Consider the following 22,140-nt stretch of genomic DNA (forward strand, 5'->3'; position numbering starts at 1 on the left):
AAGGGGAGCAGGAGGCCATGCCCTGCCCCTGGCCATCCCAGCCGCACCCACTCACGGCCTCAGCCACCATGGGAAAGGGTGCCGAGGAAGCCAATGACCTGCCCACAGTCACACAGACCAGGGGCTGGTTTCGGCAGAAGATGGTGCTGGCAGGTGTGAGAGGTTACAGGCCAGAGCAGGAGCTGGAGCTGGGGAGGAAGGCAGTTGTTGACCCAAATTTCAGCTCAGGAGGAACTAGAGAAAGGCCAGCCTGGAGGGAAATCTGGCCTGAAGCTAGGCTTCCCATTTACTGGGCCCCTTGGGCTGGTATCTGCCACTCTTTCCCCAGGCTCATTTCAGACAAAAATAGAATTCTGCCCCCTATCTCTTATAATCTACTAATGTTTAAACCGCCAGCTTATTCCTATGTTCCCCAATCTCGGCCTCCCCGCCTCTAGTTTTCCCATCTGTGTTTAGACTGGGAAAGACCTGGAGGCCTTGCATCTGAAAGCTGAAGGCGAGGGCCCTTCCGGGCTGAGTAAAGCTCAATGCTGCCCCCTGGTGCCCAAACTGTTTGCAGCCAGTGGGAGTGAGAGAGGACGCAGGAGGCACTTGAAAACCTCTCTGCAACCCCCCCGCCCCCAACCGTTTCTTCCTGGCCTCTTAGACCTCCCTCTTATGGGGAAGAGAGGACAGAGCAGAGCCCTACTAGCCTGTCTGAGGAGAAACCAGCAGGCTCTTTCTCCAGCGGAGATCTCAGACTCTGTGGTAGAGCCTGGAAGGGGTAGAGGCCCCAGTGAGGTCAGCAGTAGCCCTGTCTCCCCTGCACCTGGACATCGCACATGGTTCCTTCTGTGGTGTGGCAGGTGGAGTCAGGGCTTCCCTTCTGGAGTGATTCCTTCTTAGTTAAACTCTCAGGTCTTTTTCTGCCTGGAACGCCATCATTCGTGTTCAGAGGAGGTACTCAACAAATGTAGGGTGCATGGTTACATAGGTGGACCGGAGGATGGATGAAGTCTATGTTTCTGCACTGAAGTTTTATCTCCAGAAAGTCTCTGCTATCTAGCAGAGGCAGGAATGAGTCCATTAGTTTGCCGAGCTGGCTGGAAGTAGGACTGTAAAGAGGAATGAGATACAGAAACTGTAAGTTTTAATGGGGAAGGACCTCAAAAGAGTTCAGATGAAGGGCAGATCATGGGAGAGTTGGAGGGATCAAAGGAGGCTTCCTGAAGGAAGTGGCATTTGATGCAGGGCTTGAAGGACAAAGAAGACAGTAGAGGTGTTCGGGTGGAGGGACAGTGTGACAGAGGGGCAGAGGCAGAAGTGCAAAGTGTGCTTGTGGTGGCAAGAAGGCTTCAGGTTGAGGGGACAGAGGATGGCTGTGCTGTGGTGGGGCCCTGGAAGAGGAGGCCGTGGGGGATCTTGGGAGCTGCTGAGTGTCAAGCCAAGAAACTGGCGCTTCACAGGCTAAGCACTGGACTGTGAGCTTGGGTCTGGGTCCCTACCTAGGATCTGTTCTGACTGGGTTTCACTGCCTTGGGCCCGCTCTTTGGCACTTTCTCTAGATCACAGTGGGAGCCATGGCAAGTTCTGGATCAGGGAAGTGCCTAGAAGTCACAGGTCACAGAATAGTCAAGTTGACAGGTACCATGGACCTCATCAAACCTAACCCCTTCAATTTGCAGATGAGAAAACTGAAGTCCAGAAAGGGGAAGTAACTTGCACAGCATCACACAGCAAGCCAGTGGCAGAGCCAGGACTTGGACCCTGGTCACCAGTCTCTCTGTTTGGGGCTCTTTCCCCTCTGCTGCATTCTGGGATATCATCTGGGGGACTGAGCTGGAGGAGAGTAGCTGGAGGTAGAAGGCCACCGGGAGGCTACAGCCCCACCTAGACTAGGGATCACAAGGCCGACCGGTCAGAAATGTTTATTGAGCCCTTCACCCTGTGCCCCATCTTGGGCCAATCTGAGGAGTCCATGGATTGAATACCCACACAGAAGGACAACAAAGAAAAGGAATCTGGTGGGCTTCTGGGAGGAGGAAACATGAGGCAGATACGGTATTCACGAGAAGGGGCATCAGGAGCAGACTGGGGTGAGGATGTAGGAAGGACTCCAGGAGAAGGAGTGGCCTATCATTCGGGTCCCCTGTGGTTCCTGGCCAAGGTCTCCACCTCCTTCATGAACCGGAGACACAGCTCCTCCTCCCATGGCAAAGCAACGCACTGCACAGCCACAGGAAGTCCCACGGATCCGTGTACCGCCTGCCCAGAAAGAGGGTGGATGGACTTAGAGGCTGCTTTCTGCTCACAGGCCCCGCACCCCGCCTCCCTCACCACCCATAAGCATTAGTCCAAACATCTCAGCCCCGATCTTTATTAAGGTAGAGAGGTCCTGGATCTCAGAGTCCCAGGCTTCCTCAGCTCTCAGTGAAACCTAGAAAAACTATTCTGACTTTATCTGTCTCTAGTTCTCCAGGGTTAAGATGTAAAACTTGCTCCCTGTGCAGACAGCTGACTGTAATCATGAAATATAAAACCGAGTATCCACCCGATGTTCTCAGCAAAGGAAAGAAGAATGTGCAAGTCCCTGCCCCAGAACCTCTCATACTTCTGCAGTGAGAGAGGTACCCCGACCTCAAACGCAGACTCAGGAACATGGGGACTGAACCTGAGTCCCTGCCATGAAATCCAAACATACTTAGAGGCATTCAAACATGTTTTAATTGTTTTATGATGATAAGATACAAGCCCTTATCTGTCTTTGTCACTGGAGCCAAGTCAACTGGCTTCAAGTCCTGGCTCCCTCCATTTCAGCAGCCTGTGTGGTGTGGCGGTGGGTCAAGTCTCTTAACCTACGTGTGCCCCCATTTCCACCTTTGTAAAACCTCACAGGGCAGTTGTGGGATTTAATGATTTAATATATATACAGCACTTTTAAACAGCTCCTGGAACAGAGTAAGAGCTCAAGACACATTAGATAGTATCATTATTATTATTTTCTCAGAATTCAGGTCAGCAGTTCCACTGGGTAACTCTAGCACTAAAATCAATTTCCAAAAAAAGTAAGTTACTTAATGTCTGACTCAGACACGTACATACTTTTCAGAGTCAGTCTCTCTCTCCCTCTCTTTCTCTCTGTCACCCAAGACAGGGTTGTTATTTTAGATCATGCATTAAATATGCACATGGGAATATTTCCTTTTGTGAAGCCACCTCTGAATTAGTAACAGTAATTAGTAATAGCTATATACGAAGCCTTATACTGATATCTTCACTGTTTTTCGATTGAACCTTTAGGACAACCCTGCAGGGTAGATATTTTAATTCCTATTTTCCTGGCGAAGAAGCTGAAGCTCAGAGAAGAGCAGTGTCCAGTCCAGTCACCTAGTAAGCTCCTAACCAGGGGCGTTTGCTCCACTCTTCCTGCCTCTGGGATCAACTTTCCCTAAGAAAGTGTCAAGAAGACCAGTGGTTTTGTAAAGTATCCTTCCCGGACAAGGACAGAGGCCGACTTGGAGCTCAGAGGGTGTGTCCTCAGGGATGGGGTTAACTGTGGCGCAAGTAATAAAGGATAAACACTGGGAATGGCTGGCCCCGGCCCACCCCCACTCGCCCTGATGGGGATGGAGGCAAGACCCAGTCCTGGCTTGTGCCCCTGGGGGAGAGGCCTGGAGAGGGAAACTGACCTCCCGCAAACATCTGTCGGAACTATCTCCGTAGTACCCCTTGTAGAAGGCCAGCTCCTCCTCGTCCTGCAGCGTCACAGTGGTGACCGGAACCACGCCAGCGGGGAAGTTCAGGACGTTGTACAGGCTCAAGTAGGAGGAGGCATCTGTGGGAAGATGGAGGCAAGCCCGGCGATCAGCGGCGGACCAGACTCGGGTGGGCAAGAGTGTTGGGTGAGCGCCCCCTCGCGGTCCTTCTCGGAACGGCAGCCCCCCGGGCTTTCAATATGGCCCGTTTGGGGCCGGGAATCCACCTGACAAGGGCCTCCTGCTCTCCCCACGGCGGAGGGAAGGGGAGAATGGACGCTATGGAAGCCTTACTCAGCGCCAGGCACTGTGCTGGCCTCTCTCCATTGCTGATTCCTGGAGTCCTCTCCACCCCTGTGACTTGACCATTCCCCGTGCACAATGAGGAAACCGGGGTGGCTGACAGGTTAGCTGGTTTCTCACAGACCACACAGCCGATGATGGCTGAGGCGTACAGGGCAACCCTGACTTCAAAGGCAGCTCCTCTGCAGCAGCCGCCTGTTTGTAGGGAGTGAGTGACAAGGAAGGGGCGGTGGTGTCAGCAGAGGACATCGGTGCAGGTGCAGGGCCAGGTGTGGGGTGTGTCTTTGGGCAGCCACTGCGGGGGGACCCAGGGAAGAGGAGTCAGGCTTGGGGTGGGTTTTCATTCTGCACTGATAACACCTCTGAGGCGTGTGCCTGTGCTGGGCAGGGGCCCCAGGAATGCCCCAGAAACGGCCTTGCACCCAGGCTTCATTGCAGCGGGGCTGGGCCAAAGCCACTTTTTGAAGTGGAGCAGCAGGAAGCCCGTTAAGAGTGAATGCAGATGCTAAGTGAAAGAAGCCAGACACAAAGGCCTCCTTCCTTCTGATTCCGTTTATATGAAATTCTAGAAAACGCAAAACTATAGTGACAGAAAGCAGATCAGCGGTTGTTTGCAGGTTGCAAGGGCAGGGTGAACTGCAAAGGGCCATCAGGGAAATTTAGTGGATGGTAAAAATAGTCTATATTTTTATTACGATGGTAATTATACAGCTATATGCATTTGTTAAAATTTATCAAATTACACTCTGAAAATTGATGGGTTTCATTGCGTGTGAATTATATTTCAGTAAAGTTCTTTTTTTTTCCTTTCTTTCTTTTTTTTCTTCTTTAAGTAAGCTCTACGCCCAACAGGGGGGCTTGAACTCATGACCCTGAGATCCAGAGTCGCATGCTCTACTGACTGAGCCAGTCAGGTGCCCCTCAATAAAATTCATTTTAAAAGTGAATGGAAAGTGGGAGTGTCTGGTAGCAGGTACAGGGTTTCCTTTCAAGATAATGGAAATATTCTGGAATTAGATAGTGATAGTGATTGCATGGCATTCTAAATATACTCAAAACCACTGATTCGTACACTTTAAAACGGTGAATTTATGTTATCTGAATTTTACCTCAATTTAAGACATTTTTTAAAAATAGTGAATGGTGACAGAGGTCAAGGCCACAGACGCTGTGGCAGAACTCTGAAGATCTGGACTCTGGGGCTCAAGCCCACCAGGACCCCGGTTCCTCTCACCTAATGCCGTGATAGAATAGCCCGTGTGGAAGGCAGGGGCCAGAGCAGGCGTCAGCAGCACGTCCAGGTCCAAGGACCTCCACTGGGCTATGAACTCTTGCTTATATTCCTGTAGGGACAGTTAGGGGTGGGAGGGGGAAGACCAGCAGAGGTCACTGTTTGCAGGACAAGGTCAGGTGCTACCGAGCCCAGTGGCATTAAACATCAGGAAGAATTCCCAGGCTGTGAGATGCACACTAAGATGTGGGGGGGGGGGGGGGGGGCTTCCCAGGGGCTGAGGCAAAGGAATGGAAAGGGAGTCTCAGGTTGCAATTATTTGGGACCAACACATCATCCTGGTCCCAAAGAGATGGACTAAATTAACCTCCCAGGTCACCAAGAGTCCCCGTCTAGGTGTAGCCAGGCCTCCCTTGCAGGCCAGGACAGAGCTCTGCTCCCCCCCACCCCCAACCCCGTCTGGCCACTCCTGTCACCACCCAGGTCTCTGCTGCCCCTGCTCCAGTAGTCCCTTGAGGTCTCTTCAGGCACATATCACCTGCACTGCTGTGTGTTTTTCCCACAGTTTCTTGGGAGTCCTGGGGGAATAAATAAGACACGGAAGTCCAAAGGTCAGCATGGGAGGACCCCCTTTTTATGCATTACAACCAAGAGCTAGGGCCTAGTCTCCATGCAGGCTGCAAATCAGCTGATGGGCTGGGAATGACCCTGTGTCTTGATGGCCCAAAACACCTTGCCTGTCCAGTGCTCCCAACAGTCCACACCCTCTGGTCAATGCCCCACCACCACTGCCACCAGCCACAGGGACTCACAGGCTCCGCCCCAAACCACAGGTTCTTCCCCTAGCCTGTGAGGCCCCCAGCCAGCCCCAATGCCAACCTTAACCCCAACCCAAACCCAAACCCAGTCTCAACTCAGGCCCAACCTTTACCCCAGCCTAAGCGAATTCTAGCCTGAACTCAGAGCTGAACTCCAAATCAAACCCCAGCCCCAAAGTATCCCCAATCTCAACCCCACTCAAAAGCCTACATTTTAACCAGTGTCAGACATGACCCTAAAAACCTAGTTAGATCCCGAAGTCTAAATAGCCCTCACTCCCAGTGGATGCCAAGTCTAGCCACATGGCCCTTGCTTGATTCCCCCCACCCCATGGAAGGTGCTTTGAGCTTTGCCTGAGGAGACTAGCACTCACCCCACTCCACGAAACTTTTCCAGCTTCTGGCTAGCTCGGGGGTCCTAGAGATGGAGAGAGAGGGAGAGACCCATTCAGAAGCCACAGGGCAACACCAGCCTGCCCAGAACTGGGGTCCAGGAAAAGCAACTCTGCTCAGCACACTGACACGGAGGCTTCTACTCCTCTGCAAGCCTTTAGCCCCCTCTAGGCCCCCACCCCCTCTCTAAAACCCCTTCCTCTTTCTGATGCACCCCTCTCTCCAAAAAGACCCCCTCTTTTGGCCCCCATCAGCCCTTTCCGAGCCCCCACTACTCTCTGGGCCCCATTCTGAGTCCTTCTCCTCTCTGGGCTTCTCCCCTCTGGCACGCCGCCCCCTGGGCCTGAACTCACTATGTACTTCAGGATACAGGCCAGGAAACCCTTGAGTGCGTCCGGCAGGCGGAGCATGTCGGTCATTTTCTTTATGCAAGGGTCCACAATGTCCCCCTCACTGAGGAACCACAGACACGTTTCCGGTCGGTTACAGCATTTCAGCCATCAACTAGCTCTCATACCCACCCAACTGTCCCGCTCCAGAGGGAGGCCATGGAAGGAGGTGAGACCCAAAGAAACACTTCAGTTCCCACCAGCACCACCCCTGGAACACCTACATCCTGAAGACGGAGCCTGGGTTGCTGACCTGCTGTTTAAGGTCACACAATTAACCAGAGGCATCCGAACAGCCCAGACCCACACAGCCCCTTCCTAGGGCTCAGGTCACCACCAGCCGCATCCCCAAGCCCATGCCCTACATCCGAGTCCTGACAAACGTACAGCTTCTCCAGAAGGGTGGTCCCTCCATCGGCAAACACACCTCCCAAAAACAGGTATTGGACAGCGTACTCTATCCGGGGGATGGAGAAGGGGATGACCTGGGAGACAGAGGCTAGTCAGGGCCTGGAGTGCCTCCCACCCCGCCCGGGGTTCTCTGCATCCCTCAGGATTTAAAGAGAGGATAGCACATCACCACTCATCTCCACACACCTGAGCCCCTCTGCTGCCACGCCACCCCTCACCCACATGGAGATGCCATGGTGTTCGAGCAGCCCCCACTTCCTGCCTGCTTCCCTGTGATCCTGCCCCGGGCATGTGCTTCACATAGGTGAGCTCATTTCATCTTCACAGCCACCCTGTCTGGTAGAAAACTGAGGCTCAGGGGGCTTAAGGGACTGGCCCAAGATTACATGGGTACATGTGTCACCAACCAGCAATTCTCAGAGGGGAGGCAGGACCAGGACAAGCCATTGGATGTGGGAGGCAGGGGCTGGGGGGTGGGAAGGAAGGTGATTTTTGAGGACAGAGATCTCCTCACAGCCACTTGATGGAGGCAACAGAAACCCAAGCTGTAGGAATTATAGGAGTGAGTCCCTGAGTCCTCACCCCTGAAGGGGGAAGCTGCAAAATCTTGATGCCATCCTCACAGGGCAGGCTCACCCTGCCCTCACCTGCAGCCCATCAGTTTTCTCCAGGAAGCTTAAGGGAAACACAGTGATGTTGACAGCTCAGACTCAGATGTAACTTCCTTTCTCTCCAAGAATGGCCCAGCCCAGCATCCTCACTAGTCTGGCTTCCCTCGCCATCCAGGGCTAAGCAAATTTACCTGATGTCCTGCCTCCTGGAGCAGCCTGGAGGTGAGCCTCATGGCCCTGGCCATGCTAGGAGTTGGCTGGGTGAAGCCATCTGATTCACAGTAGCCAATTCGAAGGGGCTGGTTATTGGAGTATACCTGTGGGCAAGAGGGGCTGGGTAGAGCTCTCAGAGGAGACTGGGCCTCTTCAAGAGCCAGACCCGGACCTTGGGCCACAGCTGTCTTCAACCCAGGGGAATCTACAGAAACTCCCCAGACCCCCTCAGAGCCTCTCTATATACTTTCCAGGCTCTAGGTCCTCTGGAGAAACCCCTAAAAGAGCAAATGGATGGGACATGTTTGGGTGGATGAAGTGGATAGGTAGCTAGATGGTAGATAGATTCATGAATGAGTGAGTGGGCATGTGTATGAGATGGTGAATGAGTGGATGGGCAGAGGGTTGAATGGATAGGTGGGTGTGTTGAAGAATGGATGGTTGGAATTGAGTGGGGGAGGCAGGTAAGTAAGTAGATGAATAGACACAAAGACCTTTAAGATAAAAAACAGCCAGGAGAGGATGGAGATGGAGAAGTTAGTAGAAGCAAATAATGGATGACAGAAAATGATTGCAGGTTGATTGTATTAGGATGTGTGTAGAGATCAGATGAGTGGACATCGACTGAATGGTAGACAGGACTCTCCCTACGGAGAGGGTTCCAGAGCAGATGGGGCTGGGTTCAAAGCCCAACTCTGCCAGTTACCAGCTATGTGATCATAGGCAAGTCACTGCATTTCCCCTCAGTTTCCTTGCCTGTGAACGAGAAGCACGATGTTCATTCTATAGACTGAGCATTAGGATGAACTACGAAGAGCCTGCACATAGTAGGTGCAATAAATGCTGTTGAATAAACTAATCAATAAACGAAGCCTGCCGGAGCTGGCAGGGCCTGGAGCAATCTTCTGGTCCAACAACCTCTTTATTCTACCACTGGGGAGACTGGGGCCTAGAAAGACATGTGACTTGGCCAAGGTTACCTAGAGCACTGGAAGCCCAGCTTAACCAGATACCAGACTCTCTAAACCATACCTGCTGAGTGTTATGTCTGTGTGTGTGTTGGGTACGTGACGATGGAGTCCCTCTCTGGGGCAGTATTAGCTATGGCTCCAAGTAGCCGAGACGCCCACAGCAGCTGGGGTCCAGCAGGGATGGGAGGTGAATGTGACTGAACACGTGGGCTTCTTGGTCACTGCACCTTGGGCCCGGAAAGGCGGTCTTCACAGAAGATCATTGGATGGAAGACATGTCAATGAGGAAAGAAAGGAGGGGGAGGTGGGAGCCCTCCAGGCCGGCTCCCCAACCCAGCTCACCTCCTCTCTGAAGGGCATGAAAGGCACAGTGGGGTCCAGTCGGTGTATGTCTTCACTTAGCAGGGCTCGCATACACAGCACCAGGCTCTCCACATCCCGGGCCATGGGGCCAGCCACGGTAGTCACTGAACAGAAAGGAGGCAGATTCCGCTCATCCTTTCTGCTCTGGGGACCCCCACTGCCTGGCCTCGGAGGGTGGGGCCCGGGACCGCGATCAGGGTCAAAGGGTCCTGGGGCCAACCTGGGTCAGGGATTGAGGACAGGTAGAGTTGGCACACCAGCCAAAGCAGCTCTGGGGCCTGACAGGAGAATCTCAGCTGGGGCCGTACATCAAGAGACAAGTAGGAGAGATTAAAGCTAGATAGTAGGAAGCACTTCTCCCTGGACTGGGGAGGGGCCAGGTGGGAGCCATGCTGTCCCTTCAGATTGCTCTATCACCCGTTGGGCTAATCTGTCTGAGATAGGGCCTGGGGGAAATGTCCTTGGAAGGAAGGCCGACAGGTTATCTTTGAATGGTGTGGCCACAAGAACAGACCAGGAGCTTACCTGTTTTCTGGCCCTTGATAGCAGAAGAGATTCCAGAGGAGCTGCAAAACCCCACCCACCCAGAGCCTAGCTCAGCACGTGAAGGGACCCACCTGAGTGCCGAGGCTTTCATAGCCAGCCAAGCACTCCCCCAGGACCCAGCACCTAGGAAGAGGAGCTGTTTCAACCCTCACCCCAACTGCCCATAGCATTAAGTCTGATCTCTCTGACTGCCTTCAAGGCTCTGGAGTATCACCTCCTTCCACAGCATCCCCTTCTAGCCCTTCCACACACATCTATTTACTCCAGGCAAAGTAATCGGCTCACAGTTTACAGGCTTCTAGACTCTATGCCATCTCTGCATATCCATCCTTCAAAGCCAAGCTCAGATTCTGCCTCTTCCAGGAAGCCTTCCCTTCCCTTGCCCTGCCTCTGAAAGTTTAAAGTCTAGGCTTTTAATAAATCTCTGTTGAAGAAAAATGTCAGCTTCCTCCTGTGAATTCCCTTTCTTAGAGCCCCATCACTTTCTGACTCAGCCATTTGCATGTCTAATAGCACAACAGGGGCAGGGACTGGGTCTGAGAGAGTTCTGTGTGCCCAGCACAGGGGCCACCACAGTGTAGGTACTCAGGGTGGGGCTGCAAGATGGGCAGATGAAGGAACAGAGGCAGGTACGGGTGAATAGATAGATGGCCACATGAGTGGGTGGATGGGGAGATAAACGGATGAGTGAATGGATGAACGAATGGAAGGAGGAATGTGCATAAATTTTTCAAGGGCTGGGTATTTGTCCTTTTGTTTACCAATATATCCCAAGTACCTGGTACAGCGTCAGTCACAGAGTAAACACTCAATAACTATCTGTTAGATAAATTAAATGGAGGATGAATAGTGAAATTGATTGATGGATAGAGACTGGGATGATGACTGCATAGGTGGATGAATGGACAAAGGATGGATAGATGGAAAAATGGATGGACCGATGAGTGACTAAGGGAACAGGTAGGTAGCTGGGTAGATGCAAAGCTGAATGAATTAACGAACAAATGAATTCATGAATGAGTGGAAGGTCTTTCCTACTGCCACCTATACCAGACATGGTGTGTTGATCTGCGGCTGAAGCAGGAGTTATTTGAAGCCCTCCTACCTTTAGCCACTTCCCCTAGTACTGAGATGAGTGGACAAGAGTTGATGTGCCAAGCAGTCCCCTCTATTCCCCCAGACCTCTATTCCCCCAGGCTGGGTTGAGCCTACCCCTCCCCCCTATCATCAGCACCAAGTACCTGAGGCGGTATCCTGTGGTCCGGAAGCCGCAGATACCACAAAAGGTGGCTGGTATGCGGATGCTGCCGGCAGTGTCAGTCCCCATGCCCAGGATGGAACCCCTTTGTGCCAACATGGCTCCCTCACCCCCTGAGGAGCCCCCAGGAGTCTTCTTTAAGTTCAGAGGGTTCAGGGTCTGTCCATAGATGGGGTTGCTGCACTGAAAGCTGACGGAAGCAGAAGAAAAGGGGCTGGGAGGTGCAAGTTGAACTGGGGAAACGTCCCTCCCCATGTAGAGACTGACCCCCTCAGGAGTCAACCCCAGGCCCTCTTTGGCTCCCAAGCTCCTCCCCAGGGCTGAGTCCTCCTAGTCTCCCTTAAGGCTGAGGTGAGGGCCACTGCCACAAGGAAGACCAAGAGTGGACACCAACCACAACTCCTAACTTTAGGACAGGAGCCCCCTGTGAGAATTGGGAACAGGTTTCTCACAAAAGTAGGTATGCTAAATGCTGAGGGAGAGGAGAGGAAAGCTGGGATGAACACAGAGACCAAACTCTTGAGAACCTCAGAACCTGAGGGCCTGTAGAGACTATGAAGTCCACCCACACATTTTGAAATGAGGAAACCAAGGCTCAGAGGGCAGAAAAGACTTGCCCAAGAACCTCGGTCCTCACAGCCTGCTTGACTGGCCCCCACCTGACCCTCTGCCCTGAATCAGCACTTCAAGTTGCCATCAGTCCTGGGCCCAACCCCAAACCCAGCCCCGCCCACCCACTTCAGAGACCTGAGCAGTGTCTGGGGGATGTTGGTCTTAACGAAGGGAATAGCTCCCTGAGCCTTGAGCACTTTCACAATGACCCCGTCCTTGGCCGCTGGCTTCTCCAGGAACTGGGCCAGGCCACACGTAGAGTCATGGCCCTGCAAGGAAGTGACGTTAACTCCAGCCCACAGGGGTCAGGATGCAACCACCCAGTGGACAGAATCTCCTCCTCACGGTGCTCCCACTCCCCACACAATGTCACGGCCTCTGGGACACGCGCTGCACCCTGAGGAGGATTCACGAGTGGCAGAGGAACATGGCGGGCCACAGCCAGACTACCGGGCTCAGATCCCAGCTGGCCACGTTCTAGTGCATCCCGGATTACGTAACTCGCCCAACGTCACACACTCAGATGCTCACAGGCTCAGTGACGTAAGGGCACACACACATACGTGTACGCATGTGAACGTCCACCTCGCGGCCCACCTTGCAGTCATAGACGTCCTTGAGGCTGACGGGGACCCCATAGAGGAGGCCTCTCTCAGCCTTCTTGAGCTTCTTCAGCGCCTGCAGTTGCTCCTCACACTCGCCCAGGAAATCCGTCAGGCAGTTTACCTCCTTATGTACCTTCAGTGCCTGAGTGGCATTGAGGGAGACCACGTAAGAGGCTCAGGCTGAGGCCAGACATGGGGCACTCAGTCACCCACCAGCCTGACCCAGAGCAGAATAGAAATGACAGATGACTGTGGCATGCGTCCCCTCCCAAGCCAGCTATTGCACCATGATGTTACACCTGCCCCCGGCCTCCTGTGAGGAGGACCCCCAGATGATAGCCCCCACCCCACTCCTGACCCGACCCCCACCTCCTCCAAGTAGCTACAGAGGACGCCCTCCAGACTGAGCTCTTCATCCTGCAGCTTCTGGGCCAGCCTCTCCAGGGGCAGCTCCAGGATGGCCCTGGGGTCCAGGGATGGCTCCTGTGGAGATGGGAGGGCAGAGCTCGATGACCGATTCGCTCCAGTCCACTTGCACACACTCAACGTCACATCCCCACACGCCCCTGGATGCACAGTTGCACACGCATCCGTGTGCTCAGCACATGCTCCTGGACTCGTCCTTAGCATGAACAACATTCCCTGATCGGCCTCCAGATTGGCATGAAAGCCCTACAGGGCAGATCGATGTTCCCTCTGTCTCTGCCTCCCCAGTGCCCAGGCTGAGGCTTGGCACAGAGGAGGGCCTGCCCCCTCATGTTGCTGCCCAGAGGGACACAACGGCAGTGGGAGTGACTCTATCTGCACATTTTGGGACTCAGGGGTTATGGAAGTGAGGTTCATCTCTGTATGGTTTGCCTTCAGGGGGGATCCCCGACATCCCAACTTTCCTTCCTATGCAGCCTTCCCACTCCTGGTGATCTGACCGGGGGAAGGGCAAGATCCAGCCTGGGGGGCAGGAGAGCTGGGACCCAGCCTTGTCCGCACACACTACTGGTCAGCTGGGTAACCCAGGGTGGATCCCTTCCTCCCATGGCCATCGTCTCTCCAAAAAACAAAGGACTAGAAGCCAATCATGAGTCACCCAGCTGCTCTGAGCCCAGTCCTTCAGGGTATGACGGAAGGCCTGACACCAGCCCCTCAGGACTCTTGTCAGAGGCAAGCGGGGGACATGACAAGGGCCTAGCACACAGCAGGCACTCAGGAAGGTGAAGCTGTCTTCCTTTGTCCTTCTGGACCCCAGCTGACACCCTGGTGCCTGCAAGCCTGAGTGGGGGCTGGGTGGGAAGACAGCATGATGGGCCTTTCTTGGTCTTGGAGGGGAGGGTTGCCAGACAAGGGAATTTACCTGGGAGGTTAGGGGTTCTGAGGCTTCTTGGTTGTTAAATCTCTTGGATTTTTCTTAATCCCCCTCTTGCTGTCCTTAGTAGCATCTGACTCTTAGACACTTTCCTTCTGGAAACTCTCTATGCTCTCAAATCTCCTGGCTTCCTCCTGTCCCAGACAGTCCTTCTCAATCTCCTGTGCCCCTCCTCCCTCCTGTAAATAAATGTCGGTGCTCCTCAGGACTTGGCCTCCTCTCTGCCTACCTGCCCGCCCGCCCTGGGTGACCTCAGCCACCAGACATGTCCCAAGGATGCCCAGATTTCCCTTGATCTACGGCCCAGGCCTATTTCCTGCCACACCTCAGACCCATTTACTGACCCACATATCCACGGACACCCCAGGACTGACTGTCTGTCAAACCTGCTCTTCTTCAAGAAATTCCTAGTCGAGGACACTCTTGTCACCACAGCAATAATCCTCAGAAACACCCTGGATCACTTCTTTGCATCCCAGCTCTGCTGATAGTCACGAGAGCTTATCTCAATCACTTGGAAGATGTGCCCTAACACTTGCTAATTTGCAGGCAACGTCCCGAGCATTTTACGTATAATAGCTCGTATCACTCCTTATGTCTTGAGGAGGTAGGGCGGATTATCTTCTCATTTTACAGTAGGAAAAGACACTGAGGCACGGAGAGCCATTTGCCCAAAGACACACAGCTCAGGAAGTGCCAGGGCCTGGATCCACACCGGGTCGTCTGGCCCCAGTGACCAGCCTCTTACTCACCTTATCACTGAGAGGTGGTTTCGCCTCCTTCATATCTCCCGTCTCTGACTGTCCAGACTCCTTCTTGCCTAGAATCTTCTCTGTCTCTCAGTTTTCTCAACCGCTCCCTCACTGGCTTCCCTGCCTCGAGTCTCTCCCCCTCCAGCTCAGCCTCTTCACTACAGCCTCGGTGATCCTTTTCAGACAAAACCCATAGGTCCCAAGTGCCCTCGGGAGAGAGCTGCAAAACCATTCTCCTCAGTGTGGTTTTCAGGGCTTTCACCATAAACATATAACCTGTGTTCATGTATAGACGTGATGCACATTTACTGAGTACTTACTGTGTGGCTGGGAACCATGTTAAGCACTTCGCCTGAGCATTAAATCCTGCGGAAAACCCTTGGATAGGTGCTTTTATTATCAATATTTCCACTTCACCAATAAGGGCAACTGGGACACAGAGAGACTAACTTCCTGGCCCAAAGTCATAAAAGTGGAGAGACTTAAACCTAGGTTGTCTATACCCTCACCTCTGCCCTCAAAATGGCTCTTGGGAGGGAAACTTTTTTGACGAAGCACTTCCTAGGTGCCAGGCACTGTACTAGGCCCTTTCGCTGCCTGGGTCCCAGCAGGCCCATTTCATCAGCCTTCTCTTTGTCCGTCCTCCCCCACCCCCATATTCCGCTGGTCTAGCCACACTGCCCAACCCTTGGACTTGCTGTGCCATTTTGCCATCTTAGTGCCCGAGCTTGGAACTCCGCCACTTGTATGCCACAAGGACTTTCAGAAGGGCCCAGACATGGATCCCTCTTGAATAAGGTAGGCATTTGACTAGAATGCACCTCGATGGCTGCATTGTGGCTAAAATGAAATCTGTCTGAGTCACTTAGCAAAAAGCCACTCCCACAAGTGCCCCACCACCCCCAGCTGCCCTAGCCCGTGCCATGGGACTCTGCCCTCTCTTCACAGTCCAGCAGGTAAAAGGTCTCCTGCCCCCAGGAGCCCGGCAGGTCCGATCCGCCGGCTGTGCGGCGAGCGGAGCGGTGGGCCGAGGTGAGGGCACGGGCTCCCGGGCTCCACCCGAGCCCTAGCACCGGACTCAGCCTGCCGCCGCTCCGCCACCCGGGCCCCTGGGGGCGCCGCCGGGCACTCAAGGCTGGAGAACGGGCAGGCCCCCCCAGCCCAGCAGGGACACTCTAGGCACAGCCACTGATTCCCTCAATAAGCCAGCCTGTGCTCGCCCCTTGCCCTGCTCCCCCCAGCCCTAAGGAGCCCCAGTAGGACCCTCCAGGGACCATCCCAGCACAGGCTGACCCCCAGGCACCCACCGAGACTGCATGTCAGCCCCTGATTCCTACATATCTACCTGGAGAGATGACACCCCTCCCGGCAAGTGCCCAGTGCCCATCTGGACCCCGGAGGCTACCGCTCCCCTGCAGTTGTCCTCACGTGGCCACTTGTAAAAATGGGAGCCTCTCAGGGAGCTGGGGAGAGGTGGGGAGAGCAGGCAGAGGGAGCTAATGAGGGCCACCGGAGGCAAATGCTGGGGCTGCTCCTCGGCCAGCATGGCAGGCGCTCCAGTGACTTGGCGGGACGGGCGGGGCTTCCAAGGGCGCAGCAATACACCCACCAACCCGGTCGAGTGTCCCTTCCATAGCAGAACAAATTCATCGAAACTCACTAAACCCCGCCCAGCAAGGACAACATTAGTTTTATTTTTACTAAAGTGAGAGCTCTCGGATTGTGCCTGCTGTGTACCGGACACCACTGTAAACATTTATGAACTTACTTGAGTACTGTAATTACAATCATCACCCCATCGCAGAGATGAGGATGTTAAGGCACAAAGGAGTTTTTTAAAATAGATGCGTCAGGGGCACCTGGGTGGCGCAGCTGGTTGGACGACTGACTCTTGGTTTTGGCTCAGGGGGTGATCTCAGGGTCATGAGATCCAGTGCCAGGCTCTGAGCTCAGCACGGAGTCTGCTTGTGACTCTCTCTCCCTCTGCCCTCTCCCTCTGCATCTCCCCACTGCGTGCTTTCTCTCAAATAAGTACATAAATACATACATCTTTAAAATAAATAAATAAATGAAATGAAAAGTGTGCATCAGAGTCAGGATTCAAACACGACAGCCCAGCCTTCTCTCAACTACCACACTCCTAACTGTCCTATTACGCAACTTCCCGGGAGGCCTGTAAGATTGAGATAGCCGTAATATTTTTTTAAGATTTATTTATTTGAGCCAGAGAGAGAGAGCCGGGGAGAGGGGCAGAGGGAGAGGGACTCTCAAGCAGACTCCATGCCAAGTGCAGAGCCCAACGCAGGGCTCGATTTCACAACCCTGAGATTGTGACCTGAGCCAAGACGAAGAAGAGCTGGAGACTTAACCAACTGAATCATCCCGATGCCCCGAGATTGCTGTAATTTATTAGGATATTCTAAACATTTTATTTATTTATTTATTTATTTGACAGAGGGGGGGCAGGGAGTGCGCACAACAGGAGGAGTGGCAGGCAGAGGGAAAGAGAGAAGCAGACTCCCCACTGAGCAGGGAGCCTGACATGGGGCTCAGTCCCAGGACCCCGGAATCATGACCTGAGCCAAAGGCAGATGCTCAACCGACTGAGCCACCCAGGCGTCCCTTACAATGACATTCTAATAACAATGTTTATGACTTAGTTGACAACAGAGATGTTTCATTATACAGAATCTAGCATTAGAACAGCTAGAGGATTGTTGAGTATAATTGCTACAGGTTTGGCAGAAGCCACGCGAGGACTCAATCCAAGGAGCAACATCAATGACGTCAACAGAAAGTCTCTATTTAACAAGACTGCAAGTCACCTAATGACTCTCAGTTTATTGGGAGAGCTCTGAAAGATAGGGAAATCTTCCACAGATGTGAGTCGCACCAAAAGATCCCCACAGGTTTTCCACAAATTAACAAATCACTGGGAAATTATTAGGAAAAGTTGATGAAAGAACGGAGCCTCAACTTATATCACTTTCAAGTCGTTTTAACATATGCTTTGGTTTGGAACAAATCCCCCTCCCACCAAGTCCCACGGCTCCACGGCCATCTGGCCTTCTCCACACTCAACTAGGGCTACCTCCTATCCTGGTTTAAAAATCAAAGAAGGGGGCGCCTGGGTGGCGCAGTCGTTAAGCGTCTGCCTTCGGCTCAGGGCGTGATCCCGGTGTTCTGGGATCAAGCCCCACATCAGGCTCCTCCGCTGGGAGCCTGCTTCTTCCTCTCCCACTCTCCCTGCTTGTGTTCCCTCTCTCGCTGGCTGCCTCTGTCAAAAAAAAAAAAAAAAAAAAAACCTTTAATAAAAAAAAAATAATAAAAATAAAAATAAAAAATAAATAAATAAATAAATAAAAATCAAAGGATATATTTTAAAGTTGTTAGTGAATTGATGTGTTATTAATATTTCCAAAGCGGTTGTGAAATATGTTTAATATCGTAAGAACCTTTAACCCTCAGGGGAGCTAATGTCCCCCTGAAGTGACCAGAGCTTCCTAGCCAGCAGCCTTCAGCCATGAGCAGCTTGTCCATTTATCCCAGCAGACTGTATTATTTTCTATGTGCTCTACAGAAACACTGCCTTATCTCAGGCTTTTCTCTCTCCGGTACTGCCTTTCCTCTTCCTTCCTCCTTTTGGAAAACTCCTACACGTCCTGTAAGGCTCAGGTCCGACTCTCCTCGAAGACTTCCCCACCCAAACCTCTCCAGATGGACCAAAGCCCTTCCTGCCGGGCCCGGAGCTCCGCAGGCATTTGGCCCTCGCCCCTCTCAGCTGAGCTGCCTCCTGCCACAGTTTGCCTGGCTCTGTTCCCACCAAGCTACACTCAGACCAGGAGCATCTTTAAGGCAGGTCGAAGTCAGATGTCAGATTCATCTTGATTATGAATCTGTCCCCAGGGTCCAGTAAAAGGCAAGACCCAAAGGAGCCCTCTGTAAGATTTTGCTAGGCTGAACTGAATTCGATTTGTTTGAACAAACCCTGCCAGGGTTTGACCTACATTTCAGCCTCCTACCTCCCTGGGACATAAAGCTGGACACCTGAGGCCTTGAGGGTATCCTTGGCCAGAGGGGAGGATGGACCTGTGTCTCCTTGTTGGGGAGAGAATAAGGTACTAAGAACCAAGAGGTCTGTAGCCTTGTGGGGAAGCTGGGGACACTAGGGGCGACCTCACCCCAAACCCCTTCCACTCCTCCAGGCAACCAGACACACACACCCCCACCAGGTACCCAGCCCAAGAGCTCTAGCGGACGCCCACACACATGCCAAGCAGATGCCGAGACCAACACAGAAGCGGATGTCCTCACACATCAGACACCGGCCCACACAGGTACGTGCTCAACCAAACATTCAGACCCAGACCAGCCACACATATCCAGATGTACGCACTCTCATCGGTAACACAACACATACACACCCAGCCAGGCACACACACCACACACCCATGGCCAAACACAAGCAGCACCCAGCCAGGCACACCACTCCACCAGCACACGATTAAAAGCCAGCAGGGGGCACCCACGAGCAGGTTCTGGTGTGAGCATTAAAGGAACCCACATAGACCACCGTGCGCGTGCACACACACACACACACACACACGCACACACGGGAATCCTCTCCATCACACTGATTCGCCAGAGCAACCCCATCAGCCCAGATTTCCTGTGCACCAACCAGGGAGGGGCAGCTGCTCTCTGGGGGCAGATTGATTTATCCAACTAATTAGCCCCAATTAATATTAATACACATTCTCAGGAACTGCAGCAGCTCGGGCAGAGAAGCTGCCCCTTGGGGCCATCAATCACCATCCAGGGGACGGCAGAGGACACTCAGGAACTCCAGAGCATGGGGACAGCACCTCAGGCACTATCCCCAACCCCCACTCCTAGGGCTCCCAGCGAGTCTGCCACCGTCAACCACAGTTGGGGACCCTAAGATACCATGAGTCCACCCCCGTAGGGCAGTTGGGGAGCCCAGGAAGGGGCTGTCACGTCTTCCAGGCTCTACAGCAGACCCCACACACAATGGAAGGTGGGCTGCCTCTCCTTCCCACCCTGCTCTCTGCTACTCTAGGCAGATTCCGCTGTGACACCCACAGCTCAGTCCCTTCACCTTCAAGTCCCAGCCCAGCCACGATGACTGCCCCTGTGCCTTGAAATGTCCCCACCTAAGCAGTCAATAATCCCCGTTAAGACACATGGCTTCCTGGGAGGACCCGATCTCCAGTGGCCACCCTGTGTTTTGCACCCGTCAGCTGCTCTCAAACATTTGCAGAGCCCGGGGACGGGGCGACAGGAGGGGGAACGTGTAGACCAGGGTTCCTGTGTCAGTGGGGTGTGGGGGTCCTCAGGGGCTGAAGGAGACCTGGAAGAAGACCTCCTGCCTCCAATCGCTTCCATCGGTTTATCTTATTTCAACAAAAAGCTCAAACACCCACTACGTTACTAAGTCATGTGCAGGCATGGGGTGAACAAAGAAAACCCACGGCCCCCAATCTCAATGGGCTCGAAGTACCTGGATGGAGGAGGAACTAATGGCAATGCCAAAAGCCAGCATGGGGAGAGCTGGGAGTGGGGGACTCCCCCCTGCCCCAGGCTCATGGTCTTCTGAAGGGGATGGGGCAGTGGTCCTGAGGTGGGATCCACCTATTGGAATGGAGGGCTGGGGGGGCCTCCAGGATAGGTGTCCACTCACCAGCTGCCGGAGACGCTGTGCCAGGGCCTCCATCTGCTGCAGTGCCACCACCCTACGCTTCTGTGCCCTGGGGATCTTGTTCCGTGCTGGAGCATGCCGCCAGCAGAGCAGGGCAGCCCCCAGCAGGGCCAGCAGGAGCAGCACCAGCAGCCAAGCTACCCCAGGCATCAGGGAACCTGTGCGGATACAGCAACTGCTTCCTCGATTGCGCTGCCTGCTCGCCGGCCAGCTATATGCTCGAGCAGCCTCCCTCAGCTGGCGCATCAAAGGGCAGAAGCCACATGACCCTGCACAGGGTAGAATCCAAACTCCTCCCACCTAGTTCTTATCCCTACCTGGACTTTCTGGGGACAAAAGCCCTCGTGCTTCAGGCAATGCAGAGGAAGAGGCTTGGGCAGAGACAAGCCTGGAGAGGAGCCCAAGCCTGCAGGTGGGCAGGTGACCAGGCTCTGATGGGACCTCCTCACACCCTTCTCCCTCATCCAGCCCCTCAAACACCCCACCAGAACCCCGGTCTGACCCGTGGCAGTTCCTAATGGAGTTGTCCCTGGGGTTTCCCATTTCTTCCAGGGGAATCGCCAAACCCCTGAACACGGTTCACAGGCTGTATAGAGGTGGACTGAACAGGTTCACTCTGGAGGGTGTCTGGGGCCCAGGCAGAGAAGAAAGCAGGGGCCCTGGGGGGAGCGGGCAGGGTTCTGAACCCATCAGCCCCAGGGGAAATGATACCAGGAAGTGAGGACCGAGGCAGGCAGGCAGAGCCCTCACCCCTACCTCTGTTACCCTCGCTGGGCTCTCATTCAACTGTAACACAAGGCCACATCGTGATCCTGGGATTCCAGCCTCCCCAGTCGATTGGTCCTCCCTTCCAGACTCATCTCCCATCTTCTCATTGTTCCAGGAGCTCCCTATAGGCAGGGGGAGCAGTGGAGAAGAGTACGAGGCTGGGGAGGTAAGGCGGTGCGAGTGGCTTCCTGGAGGAGCAGAAACGATGGGAAGATATGGGGCAGCAGAGCAGGAGGGACTGGTTTGGGGGCCCTCTGGCTCTTGCTGGATCTTCTGACCCTGTCCTGTCTCAGAGGGGAGAGAGGAGCAACCCGTCCCAACTGAGGATGGGGACCAGGAGAGTGATGGTTCCACCCTTGAGATGGGGATGTTGGAAGCAGAATTGGTGGAAAGGAGATGTTTGTGGTCGGCAATGTTGAGTCTGAGCACCTGAGGGTTGCCGAGGGCCAGATGTGGAGTTGGCGATTGACCTGTTGGTCACGACTCAAAGGGAAACCCCAAGGTCATCCACCTTCTAATACTCTGTGTCCTCATCAACGGGTCCCTGGAACTAGCCCCCCTCATTGATAAACTCCCCAGGTCCTTCCTCCTCTTTTTTGGACCATTTCCTTCCCCCATACCAAGGCCTCCCTCGCTGAACCCTGGCCCTCCCCTGATGGCTCAGCTCTCCCAGGCCATCTGGCATCCACACCCCTTACAATACCCTAAATCTTGCTACATCCTTTCTCAAGTTGCACCCCTCCATTAGCACTTTACCCCATTTTATTTCTGCACAGCACTTAACATTAGCTGAAATTATCTTGTTTACCTTTTCCTTACCCCCCCTCCCTAGAAATTAAGTTCCATAAAAGCAAGGACCTTGTCAGCCCTTTTCAAAATGGCCGGCACAGAGCCGGTGCTTGATAATACTTCTTAAATGGAGGAAGGACAGGCGGTTGAGCCCTTCATTCCCACCTTTTCCTCTATGTGTTTCCACGGGCTCCTTCCTAGCAGCATTTAACATGTTTAAGTCTCTCTCATTTAAAAAAAAAAAAAAAGAGGGGGCACCTGGGTGGCTCAGTTGGCTAAGCATCCAACTCTTGA

At 53.5% G+C, this 22,140-nt stretch overlaps 1 protein-coding gene across 2 annotated transcripts; it reads right to left on the reverse strand.

The window, feature by feature from the left end:
- Positions 1-1,784: 1,784 nt before the first annotated feature.
- Positions 1,785-22,038, reverse strand: LOC113254719 (fatty-acid amide hydrolase 1-like). 2 transcript variants are annotated; one of them, XM_057310676.1, is made up of 15 exons: positions 15,916-16,109; positions 12,828-12,941; positions 12,451-12,600; positions 11,989-12,122; positions 11,225-11,431; positions 9,963-10,003; positions 9,417-9,541; positions 8,082-8,207; positions 7,256-7,353; positions 6,833-6,932; positions 6,461-6,504; positions 5,807-5,846; positions 5,272-5,380; positions 3,669-3,814; positions 1,785-2,244 (listed from the first exon to the last, which is right to left on the reverse strand). In XM_057310676.1, exons 1-15 carry the CDS (start codon positions 15,955-15,957, stop codon positions 2,116-2,118), a joined length of 1,605 nt encoding a protein of 534 aa, XP_057166659.1. In that variant the 5' UTR covers positions 15,958-16,109; the 3' UTR covers positions 1,785-2,115. The 2 variants fall into 2 exon arrangements, with proteins under 2 accessions (XP_057166659.1, XP_057166658.1); XM_057310675.1 differs by lacking the exon at positions 15,916-16,109 and adding an exon at positions 20,272-22,038 and having other exon boundaries at positions 1,787-2,244.
- Positions 22,039-22,140: the final 102 nt, after the last annotated feature.

The sequence above is a fragment of the Ursus arctos genome, unplaced genomic scaffold (genome assembly GCF_023065955.2).
Source record: "Ursus arctos isolate Adak ecotype North America unplaced genomic scaffold, UrsArc2.0 scaffold_12, whole genome shotgun sequence".
NCBI lineage: Eukaryota > Metazoa > Chordata > Mammalia > Carnivora > Ursidae > Ursus > Ursus arctos.